Source organism: Lates calcarifer, linkage group LG5 (assembly GCF_001640805.2).
Source record: "Lates calcarifer isolate ASB-BC8 linkage group LG5, TLL_Latcal_v3, whole genome shotgun sequence".
NCBI classification, from domain to species: domain Eukaryota; kingdom Metazoa; phylum Chordata; class Actinopteri; family Centropomidae; genus Lates; species Lates calcarifer.
The window spans coordinates 6,766,966-6,779,883 of record NC_066837.1 but is presented as its reverse complement, the minus strand read 5'-3'; the positions used below and the strand labels follow the sequence as shown (position 1 = coordinate 6,779,883).

General features: G+C 41.0%; 1 protein-coding gene across 1 annotated transcript in view; it reads left to right on the top strand.

Annotated features, from left to right (window-relative positions):
- Positions 1-12,049, top strand: part of znf827 (zinc finger protein 827) — a 64,781-nt gene extending 52,732 nt beyond the window's left edge. The window contains exons 11-14 of the mRNA XM_018690882.2: positions 525-691; positions 3,708-3,917; positions 4,763-4,940; positions 7,813-12,049. Of these exons, the coding sequence (XP_018546398.1) occupies positions 525-691; positions 3,708-3,917; positions 4,763-4,940; positions 7,813-8,848 (1,591 nt within the window). The 3' untranslated portion in view covers positions 8,849-12,049. The remainder of the gene's footprint in view (positions 1-524; positions 692-3,707; positions 3,918-4,762; positions 4,941-7,812) is intronic.
- The last annotated feature ends 869 nt before the right edge of the window (positions 12,050-12,918 follow it).

The following is a 12,918-nucleotide window of genomic DNA, read 5'->3' as shown; positions in this document are numbered from 1 at the left end:
CTGTTGGACTTTTCTCACTGGCCAAATGGGAAAAGTCCAACAGCCACTGCCTCTAAAGCTCACTAATTAATATGCTTTAATTTGTTTGATTAATCTGTATAAAAACCAGAGTGTGAAATTGTCTGTTGGGTCCACCCGCTCTCCCTAGATGTGTCTGTAGATAAATTCTGAATTTGGGACAAACCCAGGCTAGAAGTTTCCCCTCCGCCTCCAGTTTTTATACTAAGCTAAGTTAACCACCTCCTCGCTGTAACTGCATATTGAAGTATGCAGACATGAGAGTGGTATTGATCTCTTCATCTAACACACAAGAAAGTAAAATAAGCATATTTCCCCAAAATTTTGTGCTGTTGCTTTAATACTTTTATGTAATGTTTTGAAAAGAGTTAAATCTCAAACTAAAAGAAATGTATCCACTCTGTGCCATTTAATAATTAATGCAAACATAATGTAACACTAAAGCTGACTGTCCCCCCTCTCATTCTCACCATCTTCCTTCCTTTTCCTCCCTGCTCTCTGTCCAGCTGCCATGTGTGTGGTTTCCAGACGGAGCTGAATGCCCAGTTTGTCAGCCACATGTCGCTCCATGTGGACAAGGAGCAGTGGATGTTCTCGCTCTGCTGCAGCGTCTGTGACTACGTCTGCATGGAAGAGAATGACATGAAGAACCACATTAGTACTGGACATGCAGGTACAGATACTTTGATACTGACAGGCAGCTCACTGGTTCTGAGTGACAGTACTGATAATCGATCAGTCCTCTCTAATATGTGTTATATGTAAAGTAGGGTTGAAACTAACAATTCAATCAATTATCAACCAATTATTCAGCATATTTTTTTCAGTTAATCAATCAGTCCAAGGTGATCTTCAGTTTGCTTGTTTTTTTTCTTCCAGCCAAACTAAACACATGGAATTTCTATTACATAACATAAAGGTTGCTGACACTAGCACATGCCTGGCTTTTAATTTAAAAAAAATGTCTTCAAATGATTAATAGGTTTTCAAAAAAAGGTACCGACTTTAGACTTTTTTCTCAATCAACTTATCAATTAATCAACTAATCATTTCTGGCTCTAGTGTAATTCTCCTATTTTTTCTGTTTTTGCCTTTTTTTTTGTTTGTTTTTTGGGTTTTCAGATATGTACTCCTGGATAGTAGCAAAATACATGATTCAACCCCTAGAAAAATGGTTTATCGTGAGTTATTTTCAAAATTACTCTCACATGTTAGAGTGGGTGGTAGCTTACACATTGTGGCTCTTGTTCACAGCTCAGAATAGAAGTACAGTGCAGTATTTGGACAGTGACACATTTTCTATTGTTTTGGCTCTGTACTCAAACACATGGGGTTTAAATTTAAACAATGACTGAGGTTAAAGAGCCGACTTTCAGCTTTAAGGGTTTTAAGTTTCACAGCAGTTTTTATACCTATTCGGCACAACAACCACCAACAACAGCACAGTGGGATGAAAGCCTGCTCTTTAAAGTCAATGTTTCATTTAGAACTGCAGCTAATAATTATTTTCCATATCAACCGATTGATCATTTTAGTCTAAATGAAAGAAAAAAGTGAAAATGTTTTTAGTTTAAATTTACATATTTTGTTTGTATGTATGTTATATATTCTTGTATGTATGTTATATTATAAGCTATGCTTGTTTTGACCATCTAACACTCAAAACCCCAGACATATTCAGTTTACTGATTTTAGTTATTTTTTGGCATATTTGCTTAAAAATGCTAAAGATTGACTATATGTATCATTGTGAGTTAATTTTCTGCCATTCACTTAAGCAACTGTGGTTCCATTTCAGTGCACTGCTTGAGTACAGAACCAACATTTTCAAAAAAAAAAAAAAAAAAAAAAACCGTCACTGTCCTAATACTTTATATGAAAGGAAATCAGCAAGGACCGTTTCAAGTCAGACCATCATAATGTAACAGTAATTTACACTTGATAAACACACAGTTCGGTATCAGTTCAGAGGACACAGGGAAAGACAAGCAGTAGAATTGGGTTTCACAAACAAGCCTCCTCCAGTCGACCTTCTTTGGACTTTAAAAGCTGCCGGTCTGAACCCCTGGTGGTCGATATGAGTGTTTTTGTCTAAAACAGCTTTGTCTAGTTTATTGCTGACGTTTTGTTCTTCCAATGTGTGTGTGTCTGTGTGTTTGTTCCTCGTGTGTATGTGTGGGTGGGTGGGATTGTCCGGCCCAGACAGCTGAGGGGTCTTTCAGAGGCCACAGTGGCCTTGTTTATCTGAGAAGGTTGGCCCTTATCGTGCCTGAGGGGAAAAAAATCAATAGGCCTTGGGTCCTTTGGAGACGAGCTGGGTTTTACGATGCCACTGTGGCCATCTTTTAAGTCTCTCAGCCTGGCTTGGCATTTATCTCAGTCTCACACAAGATGGACACCACCTACAAACACACAAATGTACAAGAGCGTGACTTTACAAATACACATGCCACCTTCTGTATGTGGGATCTTAATAATTTGTCAAGGTCCAGCCCTGTTTGTTAAAGTGTCTTAAGCGTCTGTCTAACCTTCAGAGGGTCAGGGGTGGATAGAGCACCACTTAGAAGAATTCTTGACAGACTGTAAAAGCCTAGTTATCTGGTCAACTGTGTGGACACGCCCAGGCAAGAGATGGCTGAACTCAGCAGGTGTTACAGTTCAAGCTGACCCCCTGTGAAGCCTGGACTCTGCACGTGAAAGAGGGTTGGTTGGGTGCCCTTCTCAGTAGGGGGAGAGAAGGTGGTGAAGTATGTGACAATATTCCTTGATATCTGCCCCTGAATTCTCTGGAAGATAGACTTTGCTTCTTTATTTTCATCCCTATATCACAAACGTTGTCGGGCAGTTGCAGAGAAAATGGATTGTTTCTTTGTTAAGGTATATTTCAAGGTCGAGGCCCAATGGCTCAGAGCAGCATTGTTTGCTTACATTCTGTAGCATTAGCCTTTTGGACATTGTAAGCAAAGGCAAGTAAATGTGGAATATTGCAGCAGAGGAGACAAAAACTTTCACAAGCTGGTTCTATACTGTATTCAGAGTACTGCTAAGACTATGCTGCAAATGACCCTGGTATATTTACTGTATAATTTCTTGTATAAAAAATTATGTGCAATGCATGCCTACATTCCTGTATGTTTTAGACTCAGTCTTTGTGTGTGTGTGTGTGTGTGTGTGTGTGTGTGTGTGTGTGTGTGTGTGCCTGTATTAAAAAGATAGGTCAACCATTTCAGGATCCGTGCAGCCTTTTCTCCCTCCTTTCACTCCCTCCTGAGTGAATGCCCTTTGTTGAGCTGTGCCCTGAGATGCTCCCGCCATCTTAGCTCCTTCGGCCATGACCCACGCTCCTCACCCCTCACTCTCGCCCCCTCCCCGTGTAATTCCCTCTCTCTTTCCAGTGAATTGCAGACTTAGAGAAGGGGATCAATAAAAGCACACTGCATCTTGATTGGACTGGCAGCAGGGCCTTAGTCAGAGCACAAAACTATCAAGGCTGCCTGCTTGTATTTTCTTTGTGTGTATGTCAGCGTGCATGCACATAACAATGAGGATGAAAGAGATTTCTGCAGGTTTTTTTTAAAAATTGTTGTCCTGGATTTTTCTTTAGATTTGGAGCTGATACAGTTTTCCCCTACCTTTGCTTTTCAATTATAATGACAATTGTTTCTTACTTGCTGTCCTCTTGTGTCCAGGTCTGAACTCCAGAAGTCCCCTCAGCGAGACCAAGAGCACCTCCTCATCCCTCTCGGCCCTCAGCGATTCACTCAACAGCTCGGAGGGCGGAGACCTCACCCACGGTAACGAAGAACTCAAGAGCCTGCTCGCCCCCCCCTCCTCCGCAGGCAGCCAGTCCAGCTCCGGAAGCCACTCGGGATCAGGAACTGAGGACAAGTCTGACAAAGGCAAGGGACCAGGCATTTTATCATTTTACAGCATTTATAGTATTTCTCTACAACATTAAATATTCTTATTATTTAGGAAACCTTTCACACATAAGAACTAAGATAATCTGCTTCATCAGGACTTTCACTGTGGGTTGATCAGATTTGTGTAACAGTGACCAAACAACCCCTCAACTACCATCAGAGTCTGATTCAGACATCTCTCATGTGAAATAACTAAACCTTTTCTTAACTTTGGAGAAGCTGTTTTGAGTTTTTAGGGTTCCTTCTTCAAAGTATAATTCCCCTTTTGGAGCTGCACTGAGACTAAACTCATGTTCTTTGGGCAGAAAGCTGATCGAACTGGGTGACGAAACAAAGATGGGCGTCAAGCAAGAACACAAGGGATCACTCAGTACAGCTTCTGTCATTCAAAAATATATCCATTAATCCAGAAGAGTTGCAGAACATTGTAGACGAGCTCTGAAGTGACGACATTACATGTTGACTTCATTCACTTAATTGTATACATATGTGGCCTAATCCAGGCTGTTTTGAATTATTTTTATTCTTCCATTGAGTAACTTAAAGGGCCACTCCATCATTTTTGGTGAATTTAAGTACTTCTCAGCCTGTGAAAACAGTTGTATAGTGTCCTGTGTTGCCATGGATGAGCTTTCTGAAGTCTGAGAAAATAACCCTCGATGATGTCATAAGAGTTATCTGGGGTTGGGCATGACGATTACAAGTGTGCAACAACAGTCTTGTTAGTCTAAAGAGTACAACAAACTGCCAAACAAATGTAAAATCTTAAAGAAAAAGGATTGTTTCAACTTATCCTCTCCTCCTCTTTCTGCTCTCTCCAGGCTTCGAGTGTGTATTCTGCAACTTTGTGTGCAAGACACGTAGCATGTACGAGCGACACCTCCAGATCCACCTCATCACGCGAATGTTTGAGTGTGACGTCTGCCACAAGTTCCTCAAGACACCCGAACAGCTGCTGGAGCACAAGAAGTGCCACACCGTCCCCTCCGGAGGGCTCAAGTAAGGAAAGCAAGTACAGACAGAGGTTCCTAACTCCGCCCGTCCTTCCCCTCCCTCACCCGTCACCCTTTCAACTCACTGCACACAAAAACACACACAGAGTATACACACATTCATAGACCAATGCTAGAGGTGTGCTAGTTACAGGATACTTAAATTTGACTTCATTTGGATAAAAGGAAAAACTGATACTTGTTGCTAATGTTGAGCCATCAGCAAATTTCAGGTACCTCACAAGGGTTGCAGTTATTATGTTAACACACACCATTTAACTTATTTTATATACATATAGAGATAGATAATGATGATAGATAATGATGTAAAATAACTGAAGGACACATGAGGATAAGTAAAAACTGGCTGAGATTATTATGTTTTTTTTTTTTCAATAAGAGCTTCTTGTAACAGCCATACAGATAACACCCATAAACTTTCATTAATAAGACAGAAACACAGATACATGGTCTATTTGAAGATTATTGTAGCTGTGTGTCCTGAATCAGTTAACCCCACTCTAACATTCATTATCTGCAGCCAGAAAATGAAATGATACAAGCTACAGTTTTGCTCGACAGTCTTTCCTGGCAAGTGTAACTTATTAGACAGTGGTCTGTGGGTCTGCGGTGGCTGTTCTGAACATAAGGGAGAGCGGATAGGAGATGGAAATGGGCTTCCCCTCAGGGTCTGTTGTTCCACTGCCCACTAGCTAACAGCCATGCCAAAGAAAAATATCTGATGAAACCTGGCGTTCCAGAAAGACACTTTTTCTTTTCCCCCAATACAGTTTTCTCTGTACGCTTTTCTGTGTATTTTATCAAATTTGTTGGCACACCCCCTAGAAATTAGCCATGTAGAAGCAAGTGCACACACTCAAGAAGCTCAAATGTCAGATCACTTATATCTGTAACATCATAGACTGGACACTGACACAAGCCAATCCAAATATACATATAACAAAAACAAAACTAATGCATGCTTTCAATGCTGATACGTTTGCACATCTAATGCATAGCATGCATTTTTCGACCACAATGAAAAGCTCCACAGTACAATGGTTCAAACCTAACCGCACTACTTCAGACCCCTGCACATACAAATATATGAACAAATACACATGAGCCTGCATATTTGATATAGTTATCTCATCCTATAACTTAAGCTAGCCTTATTTCTCTAACATTGACTGTTTTGTAGCTCTAGTTTCTTCACACGCTTCCCTCTCCATCTCCATAATCCAGTCCCACAGGAGCCTTTGTTGTACTGTGACATGTTTATGTCCCATTTCAGGCCTGTCAAGCTAACGTAAAGCCCATCTGTTGACCTCAACATCCACAACACACACTGATAATGTTTTAGTCTAGTCACAATAATGTATTCTCACTCACTCTCTCTCTCTCACACACACACACACACACACACACACACACACACATTAAGGGTGACATTTGTGGATGAAAAAGCTACATGTGAAAATATTTCCCTGAACATTTAAGGAGGAAATCACAAATGTAGGGCATTTTGTTAAGGTTCATTTCAAAGTAACATGAGCCATTTTTTGTTGTTTTTGAGTTGTTCTGTTCTCATAACTCCAGTCTGTGCATGTGCAGAACCATTGAGTATCATTATGATTATCACCTCATCTTGTCATAAACAAAGATCTGTGTTCTACATCTTTTTTTCTGTGCAGCCATCAGTGGAGTTAGGATGTTCTCTTAACATTGTTAAATGTCTGGAAATGGTAGCATTTCACTGAATGTAAATCCAGGAAGCTGCCAACAAAGTTTAACTGACTTCTATTTAATACAAAATCCTGTGGATAACAGAACACAAACACACAAGAAGCCCCTTCATAGCTCAAAGATATTCACACAGCATCTTTTAGCTATTAACTCAAGGACTGGCTGCTAGCTGTAGTGTGTGAGTGAATAAATGTAAAGGAGTTTTTGTTACAGTTATAAATGTTTCTTCTGTCTGGTGTGAATGTTTTTGAAGCCAGATTGATTTCTATAAGCCAGCATTCAAAGGGGAAAGAAACAGGTAGTGGCTATTTTAGATTTCTTTCTTTTCAATGGAAGAAAAAGATGGAAGAGCTGAGTTCTTTTGATATTTTTATATTTAACTTTGTCAGGAAATCTGCTCTTACTCAATTTCTTTGCTGTTCTGTTTATATCTGCACGTATGGGTTTTTTCCATTCTTCAAGGTTTACACAGTCTCTTAATTTACGTAAACCATAGCTGTATTTGCTAACAGAAGCTGGCAGGATTTAGCCAAACAAGTGTAGAAAAAGTTAATGGACATTAAGAGCAAATTGCCTCCATTTTCTGACCCCAAGTCCAGATCAAGATATTTTTCTCCCAGTCCAGTGTGTACACATGTATACACTTGAGCAATGTGAAGTGTTTTTTATATGTGTAGGAGTGTGTAGAAAGGGAGAGAGGGCCTTGACTATTTCGAGGTTTTTCTGAGGTGATTCTGTTCTGCAGGGTTTGTGAAGCGCTTTGGGGCCCAGAGCAGATGAAAGGTGCTATTTAAATGTAAGTGCCACTCCATTCCTTCATTTCCCTTCATGTCCTACTGCTCCAATCTTTTCTCCAGCCTGTCAAACCCCCCCTTCCTTCCCTCCCACACACACATATATACCTGATCACCTCAATTCTCCCATCATTAAACTGCCACACATACCACCATGATCACACAGAACTGTACATGATACACACTTTTCCTTTATCTGTCCTTCTCCTCTTCATCATTTTGTGTAATTAAATTTCAAGTTGTGTTAGGTGGTTTTGAATGCACACCTTGCCTACAACTGTCTTTTGCCTTTGTGTGTTGTGTCCTCCCTCCCTGCTTCCCTTTTGTTGCATACCCCAGGTGCCCTTTCTGCATCTACTCCACCAATCGTCCAGCGGCCATGGAGTGCCACCTTAAGACGCACTGTAAGATGGAGTACCGCTGCCGCATCTGCCAGGGACTGTGGCCCGATCAGGCCTCATTGGAGGCCCACATGCGCGGGCACCGCCTGGGCAACCACTACAAGTGTGAGCAGTGTGGCTACTTGTCCAAGACGGCCAATAAGCTGATCGAGCATGTGCGTGTGCACACGGGCGAGCGGCCCTTCCACTGCGACCGCTGCTCTTATAGCTGCAAGCGCAAGGACAACCTCAACCTGCACAAGAAGCTGAAGCACGCGCCGCGCCAGACTTTCGGCTGCCAAGAGTGCCCTTTCACCACCACACACCCCTTTGTCTTCAGCCGCCACCTCAAGAAACACCAGAGTGGAGGAGCGGGGGGACTGGACGGAGGCTTAGGAGGAGGAGGAGGGGGAGGAGAAGAAGAGGAGGAAGATGAGGAAGCAGGAGAGGAGGAGCTGCCTCTCAAGGGAACGTCGCCAGGGGGCTCGTCGTTGCGGAGGAGCCAGGAGAAGTTCCTGTTCGGCGGAGGAGGAGGGAGCAGTGGAGGAAGTGGAAGTAACAGCCCCCTCATGAGTCTAACAGCGTCCCAGGCGCTCCAGTCTGTTGCCCTGTCACTCACACTGGGCAAGTCTCACCAGCTGGACCCCAGAGGCCCTCTGCACTGCTTGGTCAGCACTAACGGCAACGACGCCATCAGAAATCCCGACGGTCCGAGCAGCGGCAGCCCCTCCCTCTTCCTCCCCTCCTCCCGCCACATGTTCGAGCAGTACAGGAACTGCGACCGTGCGCACCTGATCCCCCTCACCACCCTGTTCACCCACAACAGCCGCTTCACATTCCACTCGCACCTCCACTCCAGATGGCGGCCCGCCACATCTCCTCTCCTCTTCTCCTCCAACTCGGCCTCCCCCTCCCGCTCTCCTGCCTCCCCCACCTCCCACAAACACTCCTTCCTGGCCTACCTGGGACTGATGGAGAGGGCCAAGACTGTTTGACCTCACCCACCTCCTCCTCCTCTCCTCGCTCTTTCCCTCACTCCTCGGACGGTGGTGTGAATGACACTTGACCACTGCAGTGGGAGCAACATCTTTTCCAATCAGACCAGCAGAATAAGCTGGACCAGACAAACATATTGAAGAAAAGAAAAAAACATTTATAAGAGAAAAAGGCTGTACATGCTAAAAATGCATTTATATCAAAAAGCTGCTTTTCTTATCAGTTCTATCAATTGAATTATTACTACTTCAACTACTACTACTCTATTACCTTTTGTTTTTTGTTTTTAAACGTCTGAATGACCTGGACCCAGTTGCATTATCTGAGGAAACTAACGTATCTCAGTTTTATAGATATTTTTCTTTAGTCGTTTGACGAGATAAAAAGTTGAAAAAGACGAAACAAAACTTGCAAGTGCTATATTTTAGTGCATTTTTGTCTATTGCTATTATGCATCAAAATAGCATGCCTGTTTCTGTGTTTCAACTAGCTTTGACGTCATTAGGAAGCTAAATTCGAGATATCCTGAAGTGTTAGCGGTGCGACAGAACCAATGAAACGGCATGCTTTTCATTGAAAAAGGCACGTTTCCAAAGCAACGCCTCAAACCACGCACTTACTTATTTATCAATCTTGTACATAGTTTTGTAGCCCTTCCCCTTCCCATCTTTTTGATTTCTGTTGGTTTTTTGTATAATGGTGAAACCATATAATGCATATCTGCTGCCTGATATCACTTCTGTCTCAGAATAAATGTTATGTAAATGGGTTACTAGCTCATTTTGATTGTTTTTTGTAAGCTCATAGAACAGAAAATAAGCTGTGATAATATAAATATTAAAATCTGTAAATCAAAAATACACAATTTGACCTATCATGAGGAGAAATATACATTTCTAATAATTAGATTTGAATATAAATGTAAAAAGTTGCCAATGCATTTGCACTCACAGGTAAATAGGCAGTGAAATCCTACGGATGACAACGTGTGACCAGATGGAAATATTCCTTTGATATTTTTGAGACCAGGTGATTATCAGTGCAGCTACATATGCAGAACTATGTATCATGCACCTATACTTAGAAGAGATATATGAGATAACTGTTTTGTGGAGGTGACCAGCTCTGGGTTAGCAAGCTACCCACAGCCAGGGTCACCACAGGCCGATTCAATGGTGCTTTTTGGAGCTTTTTGTAATTTTGTGTACAAAAAAAGGAAAAAAAAAAACTGTTCCAAAATGACTTGAATGAATGTATTTTTGTTTATGTACATGAAAAAGAAGCGATACAGAAGTGTGAACATGGACGTCTTCTGTGCTGGTAAAGGCGGGAAAATTAGTGTGTTTGGTGGCCTTCTGTGTCTTTTTTGGTTTGTTTTATTTTTGTTTTTTTTTATTTTTACTTTTTTACTGAGCCTTTTACATCATAATAAAACATTTTCTACTAACATTCATAGAGCACCCGTTGTGAGAAAAAAACAAGCTCCTGTAGGTGCAATGATGAAGCAAAGCCATTCACTTGTACAGCATTGTGTTCAATGGCACTGGCTTCTGTTAGGCCGGCTGACATGGTACTGCTTTTTACCCTTCCCTCCCTCCTGTCAACCTTTTGAGTTTTAATTGCACTTAATGTAGTTACACTTCAAGCCAAAAGCACTTATACCTTTTATTTCCCTTTTTTTTTTTTTTCCTCAAAGTGCAAACTTAGATCCACCGTGTCACTATAATGTGAAGTAGACAGTACATGCTGGAAATGACTCAATCGACATCCCTTAGTTACACATGTAGGCATTTCTTGCAGTGCAAAAGGGTCTGCCTCCGTGAAATCGGAGAAAGTAAATTAATACAAATTGCATGAATTAGACAGTAGAGGTCAAGCTCTCCCTGGGAACTAAAGGTCCCAGGCTAAATTGTGATAGCCAATTTTGCACAGTGCTGCACTTTTTTGATTATGAGAATATGTATTTATCCGTAACATGCTCAAAAAAGAAGTATGTTTTTACGACATGGGACAGCATAGTACAAGCGTTTATTTTGAAAAAGCTTTACCCGTTATTTGATCGTACTTGTGTTCCTAAGTGGTCTTCAAGCCAAAATCCCTTATTTGTAAAGGGATTGTTTTTTATTTTCTTTATCGTTTCCTTTTGTCTATTTTACTCATGCATTTTCTTATAATGAATCATTGTTTCTTTTTTATTTTTCTACTTAAATCATGTCAAAAAAATGTTTGATTGGACAGAAAACATGAATTGTCAAGACCAAAATGTAACTCAACCGCAGGATGTGATGTTAGGATTGAATCCGTCACGTCCTGCTGTGGAGCGATGCCTCGATTGTCTCTCCCCTTTTACACTGCTGTTTGTTTGTTCCTTTTTGCTCTGTCAATGTCTGGCATGCTGTCTCTGGAGTGAAAGGAGCATCCCTCCAACACACACACACACACACACACACACACACACAATCTCCTTGTACTATCTACGTTATCTTTTATACTCTAGTGCCACTTGGTGGAAGGAAACCACCTGAGACTTCTGAGAATAAGTCAAACTAATTGTCAGGGTCCAAAAGAAAAAAGATGAAGAGAGAAAAAAAGAATGTGTCCACTCTTGACACCTTTTTAAAATGTCTGCCTTTTAATACAACGTAATCATGAATGGCTGCACTTCTTTATGCCCCCCCCCCAGTTTGAGTGTAATGTTTTAAAAGGCAACAGGGCTCTATCCTTTTGAAAACCAGTATTCCTAAGCACTTATTTTGTTTATTTTGTCCAACTGCAAGCAGCATAGTGACTTTTTTTAAGCTTGACTACCTTTTCAGCACTTCAGAGTATGCATGACATTGCCCTCGCTCTAGTTCTTTAGCACTTAATTGTGTTTAAAACTAACTCCCTTGGTTGCATTTAGTTAGCATCACCCTGCACTGTCCTACAATCAGTTAGCTTTAAGTTTGGCTGAATTTTATGATTAGAAAAGGCTCAACTATCCTATCTTTTGGCACTCGTTAAGATTGGTATGTGCTGTACAAAGCTTTTTTTTATTACTCCATTGTTAAGGCTGTACAGGGTTGTGACGATAACTGGTAAATAGATCATTTGTACTTTTTTGGTTTTGTATTTGTTTTCTTTGTTTGGCATTATTTTATGTTCAACTTGCCAGATCTAAATGTAACAGGATTTGAAAGTAAAGCTTACATCAGATATTATGTCAGTTGTCTGTCTTCCCTCTGTTCTTTGTTTAAGGTGTAAATCAGTACATCACTTACTTCACACAGTATCACCTCACTTTACTAAATATGCAAGAAAACCTCAGCCATATAAATAAACTTAAAGTAAATCTAAAACAATTAGTTGATTAATTATTAGAAAACAGACAAATAATTTGCAATAATATTGATAATCATTCATTGTACCAGTTGTTGCTTTACTGCCCTTACACGATACATTAGCTGGCCCTAAAGGTCATAGCACAAGGACAAAAAAGGGGGTGGGACAACATTTCTTGTTTATGATTGGACAGATTCTGAGTCTAGCAGCTAGAGGGCCAGTAGTGATTCTCTACAAAGGAAGTACTCTCACAGGCTCTCAAAATGCCTACTGTTATTTATAACATTGTTTTTAAATACTTGCTCCGCTCTTGGAAAAGTCCGCTGCATATCAAATCAAGCTCCCTATGTTAACAGTTAATAGTGCCTCAAAACTGATCATCATCTGTTGTTTGGAAGTATTTAGAGCAAGAACAAATTATATTCAAAGGTCGCATGAGACTCTGTCTGTGCCACAAAGCAACACAGCTCGCCTGTTAAACCACCTGAAAAACTCAACATATCATCACTAATGTCAACTCACTGAGCATCAACTCATCCTTAAAAGCAACGTTTCACAGCACGTCATGGATCCACAATGCTCCCAACAACAGACTGACACAATCTGGAAACACATTTCATTTGGCCAGAGGTATGTGTCCAGTAAACACTGAGTGGAAGCAGTGCTCTGTTGTTTTCATTTTGGCTAAACAGTTTTGGTACATTTTTTGCCTGTAGGAGATGCTCTCTGAATAAGGACTAATCTTAAA